The sequence below is a fragment of the Pleurodeles waltl genome, chromosome 11 (assembly GCF_031143425.1).
Source record: "Pleurodeles waltl isolate 20211129_DDA chromosome 11, aPleWal1.hap1.20221129, whole genome shotgun sequence".
In the NCBI taxonomy this organism is placed as follows: domain Eukaryota; kingdom Metazoa; phylum Chordata; class Amphibia; order Caudata; family Salamandridae; genus Pleurodeles; species Pleurodeles waltl.
The window spans coordinates 527,061,401-527,077,297 of record NC_090450.1 but is presented as its reverse complement, the minus strand read 5'-3'; the positions used below and the strand labels follow the sequence as shown (position 1 = coordinate 527,077,297).

At 41.0% G+C, this 15,897-nt stretch overlaps 1 protein-coding gene across 1 annotated transcript in view; it reads right to left on the bottom strand.

Annotated features, from left to right (window-relative positions):
* PCOLCE2 (procollagen C-endopeptidase enhancer 2) overlaps positions 1-15,897 on the bottom strand; it is a 244,345-nt gene that overhangs the window by 95,086 nt on the left and 133,362 nt on the right. The window contains exon 5 of the mRNA XM_069213912.1: positions 9,731-9,867. Within this exon, the coding sequence (XP_069070013.1) occupies positions 9,731-9,867 (137 nt within the window). The remainder of the gene's footprint in view (positions 1-9,730; positions 9,868-15,897) is intronic.

The window sequence follows — 15,897 nt, the reverse complement described above, 5'->3', positions numbered from 1 at the left end:
AAGTTTAGAGAGGACACATGATTGCACTACAGTTTTTGGTCATCAAGTGGGATAGACAGTTTGATTTTTTTTAGAAGTTTTAGGGTGTAAAGTGCCCCTTTGGCCGAATTGTTGAAGTGTTCTTTCATTAACATGTTTTTGTCTAGGGTGATTCCCAAGGAATTCACAGAGTTGGAGAGTGTGAGAGAACAGTTAAGTGCGTCCATGCTCTTGAGCCATTTTCGGATTGGCAGTGGGTTGTCATTTGGGGAAAAGAGTAAAAGTTCAGTTTTATTGGGGTTCAGTTTTAGGTGATTGGGGCTTAGACAGGTTTGTATCTTATTAACTGTGGTACTCAGATGGCAGATGCACTACAGTCTTTAGGTCAGCAAGAGGGATAAACGGTTTGATTTTATTGAGATGTTTTAGGATGTGCCCCTTTGGCTGAATTGTTAATGTGTTCTTTCGTTGACATGTTTTTGTCTAGGGTGATTCCCAAAGATTTCACGGACTTGGAGAGTCTGAGAGAACAGTTAAGTGAGTCCATGTCCCTGAGCCTTTTTTGGATTGGCAATGGGATTGCTAAGTGACCTGATATCAGTAGTACAACTGTGACAGTAGACAGTTCAGATGGTTATATCTCTATGATTTTTCCCCAGATGTGACCACAGGTAACCACTGCGTCCAGTGTCTTGTAATGCTGTGAGACATGTGGTAACAGATGTGCAGTATTACCATCCTTTGTGACATATGTTTTACTGCTTTTTTTAGAGTTCTGCAAGTGGTAACCTTTAATTACAGGGACTATGCTCATCTGTTAGATGTGGTAACAGTAATACAGAGTTCTGGGATTTATTTTGTTCTTACTTTCAACTTAAAATGAAACACGAGAAGGCCCAAAGGGAAAGAACGAGTAGAATTTGGAAACGCCAAAACACATTTTCACGAGGGGTCACTAGGGATGATCGTCAAACTGATATACAAAAAAATATATAACTACACCTTGAAGAAAGTTAGTTACCTCCAACAACTTTAACATTTTTGTGATTCAGATGATTTTCTATAGTAATAACTAGACCCAGGCAAAAATTCCATTAGATGGGCATAATCTTGCATAATTTCATATTACGCTCGTTAAGCAAAACTACAAAAATTTTGCTGTTATGCCATATTGTGTAATTCTGTGCAGTTTGCGGCACAAATTTAGCATATGCACACAGGAACAACACATTACCAGAACGTGAATGGCGGCTATTTGCAGCAATTGTGCTTTTGGGGCTCGTTTTTGTTTTAAAAATGAGTCCTTACATCACAAACAAGCAAGGACGCATTTTGCATTAAAATATAAAATCAAATACTGTTTTTTCGTTTTGGCTAATTACATGTAACTTCGCATAATTTTTCCCAAATATCGCTTAATTATGCAAAAGCAAATTTTGCAAATTTCACACATCCCTAGTAATTACCCTATGACCAAATTCTAAGGCTTCCCTCGGACAATTCTGACATGCGTCATAAATTCAACATATAAGAATAATAAGGAAATTAGTTTCAGAGGTTTAGCATCTGTATTTAAGCAGTAATTTGTAGGCCTCCCAAAAACATTTGTTTTGAGGAAGGGGTCAAATCTTGATGTATGTACTTCTATGGGAAGAAAACTACAGAGGAATGGAATAGGCGTGAATTCCATTTCATCGATGTTGGGATTTGGTAGACATTTTCTGCAAAGACGCTTGTGCTAAGTACGACTCAAACTTTCAATCACTGCACACATGTCTAAGTATATCATTGCTTTTAAGCCCTTGCCTAGGTATATTATTAGTAGAGAGCTGGCGTTTTCTCTGGGAAAGCCCCGTAGACATAAATGAGTAATTGAATGTTTGTGTTTATGTAAGGGCTGGTTTAAAGACGGAATATTCTTATAGGCCCCCACCGCGTCTAGTACCACAATTTAGCGTTCTCCTGTGCAAACAGAAATGGGAACATTTCTCAATCTTGAAGTACTGTATGTCTTTTCATAGACTGTCGGGAATATCAGAAAAACCACTGTTGAATGTTTATCTAGGGAATTTACTTTTCTGCCTTTGGCTGGAGAGGTTTTCAGGTAGCTCGTCAATGCTGGTAACATGGTGGTTTTTAAGAAATTAGATGCTTTTCTATCGTGAGTATTTGCATTTTGAAGCTTGAAAACAAAAATTCAAGAATAATGCTAGTATTTATTAGTACATTAAGTATCACCAGCGCTAGACAACAGACACTGCAATGATATACATTACAAGACAGCCATTTCAAGACCTCTACAAAGTGACTCTGGGCAGTGTGCACTGATAGTGTCCAAGGACAAATCAGTACATGTCTCAGAAAAGGGTGTTCAGTGGGCAGTAAAAGCTATGCATATAGATAAAAACAGATATAGATGTACAACAGTTAAAAACGTGGTTATTTCAAGCTATCTAGCCTGCACTTTATCTGGTGGTTGCTCTTTTTAGATAGCACCAGGAGACCCTAGTATGGGCAGCTGTAGCGTTTACAAATCCTTGTTTCATACATAGAAGGTAAGGCCAGCTGAAAAAGAACATCAGCAGATGACACCGAGGTTGGACTGGAACCAAAACACAAAAAGCCCACATTAGTGAATCAAAATACACAAATTACAAGTGGAATACTTTCGAGAATCCTGGTTCACCAGTCAGAGTGTTGTGTGTCAGTGCTGAGGTAGTACCGAGAACTAAATTGTGATTGTTGGGAAAAGTGACAGATGTGCCTCTTAAGATGTTAAAAGGGCCCAAAGGAGTTCTGTAGTTTAGGGAACTCGAAAGATAAGGTATGGGCTTTTGTGACTTGATGCAGCTGGGACAGTGTCAACCACGTCAGGTAATAACTTAATAGGCTCATACCTCTCTTTTTAGTAAGTGCAGTGTACAGAGGCAATGGCCTGTAGGAATCCCAAGTGCCTGTAGTGGTCAGATGTCTGCAGAAAAGTATCCAAGACACTTAACACATAAGAAAAACAGAACACAGACATCAGCTTTGGGCGCTACCCTGAGACCACTCTTGGCCATAAATGCCAATGAAGCAATGAGCACAAAGCCTAAGCAAACCCTAAACTATAACTGGTACTGTAAACTCAGATAGGTGCCCCAAGGAAAACACCTTTCATGGGGGGGGGGCAGTGTTCCAATGCAGAGTAGTGGGTTAAAGGATTAGTAGTAGATCACTAAGAAGGTAGTAGATCACCAAAAAGGTAGTTTTGACTTCTTGACTAGTCTTGGACTCAAAACTACCTTCTTGGTGATCAAAATTAACACATACACTGCACTTCACCTTTCAGGTATGTCCTCCATATGTTTACAGAACTTCTGAAACTTCTTGCTTGGTATTACATAATACTACACCCATATCCATCCACAATCAAGTGTTAGAATCAATCACTCCTTCCAAACAAAAGTATCCAACTTTGAAACTATTTGAGGTGTGGTGCCAATGACCTTTTGTGGAACTGAGGGTCTTTGAATGGTATTTGGTGGAACAAGCGAACTAGTCCTATACATTTTATAATGGGTGATTAGGAGAGCCTAGTTCTCCAGATTGTTGGGAAATGGATCTGGAACCGAGGACAGTCCCTGTTTACATATACCTGCGGCTGATGTCATAGAGACTTATGTTTAATGCTACAACACCATACTAAGGGCAAAATGTGCAACTTGTACCATCTAACATAACAATTAACATATAGCAACATATAACAGATCTACCATAAAAATATAACATTAAAGTGGAAAATCAGCCTTTTCTACACGGCTCCCCTAGACTTTTTTATTTTTTTAGAATCCATTTTTGCTGGCTTAGAATTCTGTGCACTTTACCCTAGGCAAACAGGAGTAAAGAGCCTGTGGTGATATTTTCAAATGGTTACCATGGCTAATCGCTGCTTGACCCATTTAACCTGCCTGTAAGTCATTAGCATAGGGTGTAAAAAAGGTACCCAGGGCCTGGATGTTAGATGGCCTGTAGACAGCTGGATCTATTATGCAATCCACATGTTTGCTCTATAAAACATGGCTTCAGGACTACCATGTGTAACCTGACTGCTGCAGCCTAAAATCCTGTTGTCAAACCTGTCAACCCTCATTTTAAATATTAAGAAGCTACTCATAAGTACACATTGTCATTCCCAAGGTAAGGTGCTTGATATTTAAAAGTTGTACATGTGTGAAATTAAAATAGTGGTACATGTGTGAAATTAAAGTTGGCATATTTCTCCAGTGGTGACCCAAAAGCTATTTTCAATGTCAGAGCTGTACCTGGATCCTAGAAAGTGCAGATCATAAACTTTGTTAACTTTTGACAGAAATGCTAAAATGGTCATTTTAAGTTTATTTTTTATATTTATTAAAGTCTAATTCTTTGGTGAAGTTTGATTTTTAATAAAAAGTTTGGAAAAGTTACCCTTTCCAAGCATGAAGCTCCTGGAGGCTAATTTGCATTAGCTTGTCAGAGGCTGCCCAGTCAGTGCTTGACCTAAATGAAGTATGCAAAACTTCTCCAAGAGCAGAACAATGACTCAGGCCTTGTGTAGGGCATGTGATCCCCATCAGATCAAGAAGGACGGTATGGTGGACCATAGAATGTCATAAACATGAAAGGGAGAGAGGTGAAGCCTATCCATTCCTACTTTAGTGTACGTGGAGACCTGAATAAGGAAAAGTCTTGTTCTCAAAGCCCACTCTAGCATGGCTTGCCCCAAGCTCAGTAGGTGGGAAGCTACCCCTGGAACCAGTTTTGAGTGAGCACATGGGAGAGGACTGCTCATTTGTATAAACACACCCCTGACTGGTACACAAGCTTCCTTCAAGGGAAGAAGGCCTATGCCACCTTAGATTTCAATTAGAATGGTGCAATGTGGATAGCCTGCAGTATGGCAAACAGGATGTACTACAAAAGTGGGGAGGGTTGCTCCGGAAACCTTTTCCCCATTGGTTAGGAAGTGTCTAAGAGTCTCCCCCCACCCTGTGGCAAATGCAAGCTATAAATGCGGCACCCCAAGGAACTTTCTGTAGAACATTTTTGGACCTGTAGAAGATCAGAAAAAGACTGAACCTGCTGTTTGGGACCTAGGAGGAGCCCTGAAGAACTGGACCTGCTCCATCTTGTACCCAGGACAACGAAGTGGACTCCAAGGGTCAATTGGCTGACCTACTGTGTAGCTACACGGACACAGCAAGCTGCAAGAAGCCCTTTTCCTGAAGTGACTACTTGACAACTACCAACTAGACCTGGATTGGACATGGAATCCTAGGCCCTAAGTGCTGTCCCTGTGGTCTTGGGAGTCTTAGAATTGCCCCAGAGGAGCTGCTCCAGAAACTCTGAAAAGTGGGGACTTCGAAATTTAATGGGCTTCAACGACCATGAAGCTGTCAGCGGTGGACCTCAAGGCAAAGGTGGCCAATTTTTATGCAACTCCGTTGGATACAGATTCAGGTTCACACTGCTTCGGTATTTTAGGCTGCAAAAAAAGACTAAGGACCTCATTACGAGTTGGGCGGTTGAACGGCCACAACTCCAATATGGTGGTGGTAAGGGGGGCCATAAAGACGGTGACCTCACCGCTATCGTATTACAAAGTTTACACCAGGATGACCGGCAGAAACGTCATATTATGACATTTTTGCTGGTTAGCCCAGTGCACCGGCATTGGCGTCAGCACCCTCGTGGAGCCGTGGCCAATGCCATTGCACACAGCACCCTTGGAATGCTCACTGTCTGCCTTAGCAGACAGTGCACATTCTGAGGGTGCTGACAGGGGGGTCCCTGTGGCCCTGAACGCTGCCTTTCCACCAGCCTTTTCATGGCAGGGACCCCACCATGAAAAGGCTGATGGAAAACAAAATTGTGATCAGCACGGCAGTGCGGAACTCAACACTGCCATGGCAGACCACAACTTTGACCTCTGCCAACCTGTCGGGATCCCTGATCCCGGCAGAGGCGGCGGTCTTTTGGCAGTCCGACCTCCAGGATTATAATCTGCCAGTCGGACTGCCAGGAGTGTGGCAGTCTGACCGTCACCCGAGTTTGGCAGTCTAAGGCCCGCCAAACTCATAATGAGCCCCTAAGCCAGAAGGTTAATTCTTTGGCTGGGACGAACACACTTGGCGTTTCCAACCCGAGCGCTACTGTGGACAGCCTGAAATGGTGACTAGGTCCTAGCCTACCGCTTCTATAGGCTATCATTGGCACTTAGTGGTTTTGGCACTATTTACACTTTAATTTTAAAAATCCTATCTCTAGCTCATCTTTTTGGAATTTTGTCGTTTTGGTGTCATTCTTTTTATTAAAATTTACTCTGTTTTTATTTTGTGGGCGTGTTGTCTTTATTACTGTTTTGGGCACCGCATAAATACTTTTACCCATTGCCCTAACAAAAGCAAGTCTGCTTGTGATTAAACAGGTGGGGTAAATGCTGCCATGGGGAAAAGGATGGGCAGTGAATACACCGCAGAAGCCAACTGATGGAGTAAAAGTGGCGGCCATTTGGGACAAATGAATATGCTGCACCTCAACCCAAGCGTGCACGTTTGGGCAGAGGAAGGATGACTTTCATAGATACTGATCACTGCTTCCACTCTAGCTGGTTTGATAGTATTCAAGAGAGAACATGGTGATCCATAATAGGTATATGCAAATTCTCCAGGTTACTGCTTGCTAGCCCCTTCTTAACTTTTAGTTCAATTCAGAATACTTCTTTCCCTCGTTCTCTTGGGGAATAACACACATATACTTATGTAAGTAAATAAACAACATTTAACTGTTGCATAGAACTGTAAATGAAACTATTGTATAGTGGTACGCACATGCCCAGACACCGACAGGGTAAGCTAAAGAGAGCTAGAGTAAATTGTAAACTAATTATCTGATTGGAGTGCATTTGAGGTCTTGTGTATGAATTGTTTGTTGTGCTAAAAACACTGCTGGTGTGTTTCAATCCCCGAAGGACTGAGAGTAAAGGTTTTGAATGCTGTTGAGCTATTGATCACTGGGATAGAAGTGGACGAGTTGATGTTGAAAATGGTGCAACAAGTTGGTTGTGCTGACCCTCTGAGCACGATTGCGTTTGGTCTCTTGGTCCTACCACAGTTATTTTTGAGCAGTACCTTTAGTGTGGCAATTAAATTGTGGAATAGTGCTTTGCACAATCTGACAGGAAAACCTCACAAATTCCTTGCAAAGTTATTAGCAAAGGCTTGATAATTTACACCAGTCAGTATTTGTAACCACTTACAAACAGGAATACAACGGAGAATCAGAGCTGGGCGATCTAACTTGCACCGCATGCTTGCTCCTGTCTCTCACAGTTCATGTTATTCAGGATGACAAAGAGTTAAGGGGCTTGCAAAAGGTTTGAACTGTCTCATCACAAGTGATCGAGACACAACACTACATCCTCTCTCTCCCTCCACTCCGCATCTCACTCTTGCCAGTGTAAGTGGAGCAGTCACTCCTCAAGCAAATAAAAACACGCTGGCAAAACCTTTTTTCCTGCAGCATGCTGTATTTCTTCAAAATATGAGCCACAAGATCTAGTTCTTGCACATGGACTGCAAGGGGAATGTTACTTAAAAGGACTTTGTAACAAGTCTCTTCTCCCCTTGAACAACCTGCGAACAAATGTGGCAGAAATGCATGTGCAGTGCATTTCAGTCTCAGTGCAGTTCCTATTCTTAACATTAGTCAGTCTTTATGGAAGAACTTGTGCAAACCATATTCAGAGGGAACATACAATGTCCAAGAAAGGGGAGTTGATCTGAGTGCAAGACACTTATGCCTCCTTCCACACCTCTACACCTCTTTTTCCACGAAAAGATTTCTGCCGGACTCACATACCATAGTGTTAACAGGAAGTGCTAACATCCCTTTGAGTGTGGTGGGCTGGCCAGGTTGGCAGCAGGTGCAGTTTGGAGCCATAGAACATCTTAGGTTCAGAACCTACCTGCGATTAAAAAACACTCTGTGAAAAGTTGGGTGCCAGTAATCAGAGGAAATGCATCACTGTGGTGTACACGTGGGAGTCGGTATTGCTAGAAACAAGTTTATGGATCACCTTCAGGCTGCTCATTAGTATCCCCCTTTCTTAGACTTCTTGTCAACTACAGAGCTTGTTTATAACTCTGGAGAGGAAGCCGCCATGTCTGTCAGGAGCCAAAGGGAAGATTGTCCTGCCCCTGACATGAGTCTCTGTGTTCAGTTTTTTGGTTGAGAAGTTGGGAGACTAGTGTCCGCATCTAAACCTCAGGGTTATTTGTAACTGTCTCTACTAGGCAAACTTCCTGCCAGAAACAGCCAGGTTAAAGAAACTGCTTTTGAAAGCTGCACAGCCCTTCAGAAGAAGCTGCTGACTACAGAGAACCCCGAGCCAAGTGGAATATCTATTGTGTGTCAAAAACATAAAACACAAATATTTTTACAGATTCTACATGTTTATCCAATTTATTTAAATATTTCTCTACCATGAATTATTTGAGCGATAGTGATAATGTTATCATATTTCTGCAATACATTCACCGATGTCATGTACATTTTAAGACGATTTTAGAGAACAGCCTAATAGTTTTCTATGCCTAGGTGTTTTGAGAATATATGAATTCCCTCATTCATCAAGAGGTCACAACCAGTGGCCCAGGGTGCACTAAGCATGAGAGTCATGGTAGAAAAACAACGCAAATGTGCTCCAGACATGGTTTTTCGTATGGCTTCCTACAGTTTACTCTGCAATACAGCAAAATATGTGAGAGAGTGTGCGTGAGTTTGTGCACTGCTGTGTGCACACGTGTAAGTTTAGTGGAAAAAAACTTGAAAATGTGGTCATCATAAAAAATAGATAAAACAGGCAGTAACTAAGGGCCACATGTACAAAGCTTTTTTCTTGTCGCAAACGGCCCAATTCGCAGACTCGGGGCGTTTGCGACAAGAAAAAAGCATATTGTGATGCACAATCCCAGTTTTGCGATTCGTAATCTCTTTACTGAATCGCAAAAAGGGTTTGCGAGTTGCAGTTAGGAAGGGGATTTCCTTTCCTAATTGCCATTCGCAGTGCTACTATGTATGATTGTTTTGTACCGTGAATGCGGTCACAAAACAATTGCAGTTAGCACCAATTTCAAATTGGTGCTAACTCATTTGCAAATGGGAAGGGGTCGCTATGGAACCCCTTCCCCTTTGTGAATACATGCATAAATATTTTTTCAGAGCAGGCAGTGGTCCCATTGTCCCATTGACCACTGCCTGCTCTGAAATAATGAAAAGAAAGCTTTTCATTTTTGTTTTTGAAATGCATTCTGTTTTCCTTTAAGAAAAACGAGCTGCATTTAAAAAAAATACTGCTTTATTTAAAAGCAGTCACAGACATGCTGGTCTCCTGTCCCCAGCAGGCCTCCATCCCTGTGAGTGAGGCCATTCCCAGTGGGGTCGCACATTGCAACCTACCTCATGAATATTAATGAGGTAGATCATTTGCGACCCCATTGGGAATCGCAAACAGTGTGAGTTACACTGTTGTGCATTTAGTATCATGACTCGCAATACCAAAGTGTCGTACATCTGTCCGTAAATCCTTTGCAATCTTTTTTAACAGCGGCTATTCAGGTAGCGCTACCACTGCGTGATGTGTTTTTCAGGTAGATGGCATATTGTTTGTGACATTCGTGAAGAAAGGTGTAAACGTGTCAACGTTTTTGAATGAATGAAAACTACTCACCCTGGTGGACTGTCCCCACAAAATTTCCCGATTCGTTTAGCATCATTGATTTCTCCACCATTAAAAATTGCCACATAATCGTATCTGCAGTAATTATCTCTTTCCACATCAAACTTCTCAAACTTTACCTCAATCACCTGCAACAAAAGAACAGATTACCTTAGAGAGTTTCGGAGGACTTTAGCCAGTTGATCTGTATATCGTATTTTGATAGTAACAATTGGAATTCATTTTCAAATCCCATTTTATATCAGAATGTGCAGTCAAGATAATTCTCAGCAAACACTTACCTTTACAAATAAAACAGAAAGGCCTAGATTCATGAAAGTTGTGTGCTGCATGTGTGCACAGATTGCAAATAAGCACTGGATATGCCAATAGGTTAGGCTTTTTATTTGTACGATATGTAGTATATGTATGTAGTTTTTCTAAAAGCAGAATTGAAAGAGAATGATCTTGTGTTATGCTTTTTTGAGTTATAGAATGTATTTGAATTGTAAAAGATGCATCTATGGGCTTAGGCCCATATTTATACTTGGTATGCGCTGAATTATCCTCATTTCTTTTACGCTAATTCAGCGCAAACCTAACTCCATAATTATACTTTGGTGCTAGACACGTCTAGTGCCAAAGCTATGGAGTTTACGTCGTTTTCTGGCGGGGAAAACCTACCTTGCGTCAATGAGATGCAAGGTAGGCGTTCCCGTCAAGAAAAGGCTGATAATCCAGCACATGGGCCTGGGGACTTAAATAATGGCGCTAAGCTTGCTTAACGCCATTATTTAATGCCTGGGTCTGGGCAGGCGTACGGATACCTGTAGGCAGATTTCCATGGTCAGAGACCATGGAAATTGCCCACATGTGCCCTTCCATAGCCCCAGGGACACCCCCACCCACACCAGGAGCAATTTTCCAAACACCGCTCGGGGCCCTAACTTGGTCCCCCTGTACGGTGCTGGTGCCAATGGCCATGCCCAGGGGCCATTCTGGTGGTGGGCATGGCTCTTCCCTTTACGAAGACAGGAGCCATGTCCATGGGGGTTGGTGTGCCAGAAAATGGCGCTACACTGCTTAGAGGCAATGTTTTTTGCCTCTAAACAGTGTAGCGCCATCATTTGTCACACAAGCCCCGGTTGCCCTATGCCTCCCTGGCCCCGTTAGCGTCCTTTCCAAGGACGCTAACAGGGCCATAGCGCCTGCTAGCGCCATTCCATAAATATGATGTCCGGCCTGTGTCATGGAATGCCGCTAGCTGGCGCTATACTTTTTGACAAAAACCTGCGCTAACGCAGGTTTGCGTCAAAAAGTATAAATCTGCCCCTTAGAACGTTCAAATGTAAGTAACAAAAAAGATGTCTAAAATATTTAAAGGGAATAGAAAGCAAATTAAATTTTATTTTTGAAACTAAGTATTACTCAACTATTACCTTGTGTAGTTTCACAGTGCAAATCTTGTGATTGCGCACTTTCATATAAAATTAATAAAGAAGAAAGAGAGAAGTGTAAGAGAGTTAGTAGAAATGTTAGCTACTTTTCAGTTTATTTGTTTGTCCACAGTGTTTGTAAGTGTTGACGTTGATAGAACTATAATTCAGTTTGTTTCGTGTTATGGTTTTTACAGTGTCAAGTGGTTGTTGTGAGCGAGTAGGTTTGTTGTTAGGTTTTTATTTTAAATTGCAAGTTTTTGTCTAGAGTTATGGTTGGCCCCTTCTAACTTGTAAGATGAGAGAATGTTTGTGTTACTGTGCAAAAGGTTAGGTTGCGAGTGGTATGTGATTTGTATGTGTGGCTATGCTCCTTTAATCACTGGGTTTTATCCTTTCTAGGATAGAGCCATGACAAAAGACTATTTCAAATGTAATAGTTAAATGGTTTATGGCTTCTTTTACATTGTTGTCAAATTTACCATAAACGTATCTTGGCCCTTTTTTTAAACATGAAACCGACACTTCACCGGAAGCATTAGATACATGCACCGCAGGGGTGAGTGAGGAGGTAAGGTAGGTAAAATGGGTTACAATTGGAAGGTAAGGTAGGTAGGAAGGGAAGGTATCATAGATATGGTACGTAGGTATGATAGGTTGGTTTGGTAGATTAGGTATGGTAGGTTAAGTATGGTAGGTAAATTTGGCTGGAATTGTAGGAAGGCATGGAAGGTTAGTTTGGCAGGTGTGGTAAGTAAGTGATAGGTTGAGTATGGTAGGCATAGTAGGAAGGCAGTTGTCATATGTAGGTACGGTGATTATGGTAGGTAGCTATAGTAGGTTAGATATGGCACAATATTTATAAAGCGTAAGGTAACTATGCTAGGTTAGATATAGTAGCTTGGTCTTGTAGGAATGGTTGGTAAATATGGTAGGTTGGTGTGATGGGTAGGAATGGCAGGTTATGTATCATCAGTAGGTAGGGTAGCTAGGAGTTGTAGTTATAGAAAGTTGGATATGATATGTAGGAGTAGTACATAAGAAAGGTAGGTAGGTGTGGAAGGTACATTTAGTAGGTATGGTAGGAAGGCATGATCGGTTTGGTATTTAGATACGGTATAATAGGTAGGTTAGGTATGGTTGGAAGGTTTGGCAGACAGGTTTAGTACATATGTTAGGTAAGTATGAGAGGTTATGTATGATAAGTTAGGAATGAGAGGCACATAGGTAGTACAGGTAAGAAAGAAAGGTATGACAGGTAGGTGTGGTAGGTTAGATATGATAGGTTAGGTTCAGTAAACTGATTTGGTTGGTTATGCCTGTATGTATGGAATGTTTGATAGGTAAGATTTCAGAGATAGATATGGTAGGTCTGACAGATAGGTTTCGTAAGTATGCTATGTATTTAATGGAGGTAGATATGGTAGGTTAGATAGCTGGGTTACTTATGGTAGGTAAGAGAGTATGATATGTAAGGTATGGTAGGTAGGTATAGTAGCTTTGCTACTTTGGGTGTGGAACACAGGTTTGCAAGGTACTTAACGTAGGTTGATTGTTAAGGTAAGATATGTTTAGGTGGGTTAGGTGGGTATTGTAGGTGTAGTAGGATAGGTATGATAGATTAGGTGGAGAGAGTAGGTATTGTGTGTAACATATGGTAGGCAAGGATTGTGTGCATAGTAGGTGATGTAAAATATGTATCAACTTATTAAGAGCTACTAACCACCCCAAATAGTGTCCTCTGAAAACTCAAGTTGGTCCAAGAGGGTGAGGGGGGCAACATGTTTAGAAATGGGTCCCACCCTAGCCATCTTGACTTGGTGATTGTGCTTGGTGGTGGAAGGATGTAATTCTTGTGTTGGTACTGCCCTCTGCTTCAGTGTAAGTATACAAATGGTGAAGCAAAATTTCATTTTCAGAGGTGTCAAACACAGCTGAGACGTCCAGTAGAATCAAGGAACTCATTTGTCCTTTGTCCTTAGCATTAATTATGACTTCCTCACATCCAGTGAGTGTGTGTCTAAACTGCATCAACGGCAAAAGCCAGACGGGCAGTCTTTCAAAAGAAGACTCTTCACTAAATGGGTTAATAGTTGCCCAGTCTTTACCATTTCCCATGATGGATGTGAGACCAGTGGTGGGCCCTTTGTAATGAAGCATCACACTAACTCTTCATAGCTGACTGAATAGTAATTCAAACTGGAGGTGATTCATATCATTTCATTTATCTTCAAAAATCCATTTCATAGGCAGGCACCATAAAGACTGCTAGTTCATAACTGTAAAAAAAAATCTTTTAATCAAAATCATTAATTTAAAATGCAACAGTAATGTAATGAAGCACAGAAATGTTTTACATGTGTCAAAAGGTTACCCCCACGAGAGTACTACTTATCAAGAACCAAGCTCTGCTCAGAAGCCAGTGGCCGATACTCAGAAGCCGGTGGCCGATGCAATTCAACGTTCAAGCGCCGAATACCAAGGCTGTGCAGTCTTCAATTCACCTCATGACTCTTTAATCCACTACCTGACACTCCCTGGCCATTTAGCTCACTTTTACAGGTTCCTGCTTTCTTGCTTTGTAATCTTTTACCCTCTTTCTCTTCCTCTGTCCCCTTTGTGTGTTTCCCTCTCTTGCTCTTGATCAATTTTGTATGAGGAAAAATAAGTGCCGGCCCTAAAAAAATAAGTACCAGTGGTCCTCACCAGCAACCACCAGCTCTAGTTAAGCATTGTGTGAAAATGAACAACGTTGGTAATAATGTAGATTTATGTTGTAGAACATTTTTTTTAAATGGTTGGACAAGCAGAATAAATGTCAGGTGGTAAATGTCACAGTCATAACCTATTTGTTTAGTCACAGACCGAGAAACAAAGAATGACATCTGCAAAGGAAAAGGCGAACAAGGATACACAGAGTTGAAACATGCCTAAAATATGTGAAATAATCATTGCCATTGAATTTAAAACAGGCCTCTGCCTAGACTGCAGTCTTCACATAATTGTCCACAAATTTTGAAAAAACTATTCAAACCTTACACTGGGTCAGTGTTGTTATTCCATTTGTGGAATCACGATAGAGAATGAAATATAGGCCTCAGGATGCAAACAATATGCACAAGGTAAAAGCCAATATGTTCAATGTCAAAACAATGCACTGTGTCCAAAAGAAATAATTAGAGTTCATGGAAAATATGAACAGATTGTAATTTATACTCCTGGCTAAGAATGGCTTTCACTTTAGGGGATTATTAGGCACTGATTCAAGCTGGAAGAGAGAAAGTAAGTTTTGGTTTCAGGAAAAGTAAAATATGACAGCGTCTGAGAGAAAGCTATTGTTGATTTTCCGCAAAAATACAGAAAACGGGGATGCACCTGGGCCATCCCAGAGACAAAAGAGCAGGTATTATCAGCAACAAAATATTCTCAATTAGCATATTAGAAAAATATTACATAGATCAAAGAACACGCCTGCTTTCTCATTTACAAGGAGCTTTCCAAGTTATAAACAGGTCTTCATGATTAGAAAGGCTGGATGTCTAAGAAATGTAAAAAACTCAAAAGGAATATGAAACATTTGAAACGTCTGTGGGATAGACAATCCGCATGAAATGGAGGAAAGAGTGAATTTTGAGAAAGAATGAACATTATGGAGAGAACATCTGGACATGTACTTTATGGCAGAAACTTGTGGTTAACTATTTTTTTTTCAAAATGATTAAAAATGGTTGGTGTTAAAAAATGTTTTTAAGGCTGGATACATATAAAGGAGCAACAACTGAAGTTTTCTTCCTGGGATCAATTAAAAAACTTTCAGGTGCTTTGAAAATGCCCTCAACCAAACGTTTTCGCCTTCCCACTATATTTGGCAAAACTGTAAAAAATAAACCTGGTTTAATGTGGGACTCCAGACTCTGATTTGAAGTTACTTTAAGCTCACTGGTCTCCTCTGTTTCTTCTGCTTGCATCTTAAGCAAGTCGTCCCCTACCCTGCACTAAACCACCACAAAAAACTATAGGGTCTTCTGTTAATGCCAGACTTGACTATGTGAATGTGTGAACGGCTTGGGCTAGCTAGGCAGTCTTACCAATTAATTGCATTATCTAAGATGATAGAGCACAAAAGCTATCTGCACCTGACTTGTCATTTTTTTCAATATGAGTTTGACACTCACCCTTTTCTTGGTCACTACAGTCACCGGGAGTGTATTTAAATCAGTTTAGTATATGCCTTGTTAAAGCCTGCCAGATTTCTTAATATACCTTCCTTTACTGTTCAGTCCTTTAGGACTCCAGGGCCTGAGTACGTTGGCCAACGAATAGTCAACCATTCATGGCCCACCATGTTCCTGATGAGGCACGGCTCCTAGATGAGCTATATTCCTAAAGAAATTGGTATGTATACGGCCAGACTCAATATGTGGGTTCAGGACTAGACTGAATAGATCAGTGGTCTAGGAAGAATTTTTGTAAAAAAAATAGTAAAACTTAAATTTGTTTAATTCCCCAGATACAAATCTGAGACCACTTGATACAGAAAAGTAAAAAACTGATTCATGTTCTTTCTGACCACTGGTTTGAGTTACATGACACTCTTGTTTGAAATAGATTTCAGCATGCCCTAGAACCAGACAGTCAGCTGGTCATTATAGAGCTACCCCATCTGTTTTCATAGGTGCTACCAACTAGGCCTGGTGAAGACCCTTCACAAATCATATTTAGGGGTTAAAAAGTTGACTCTCT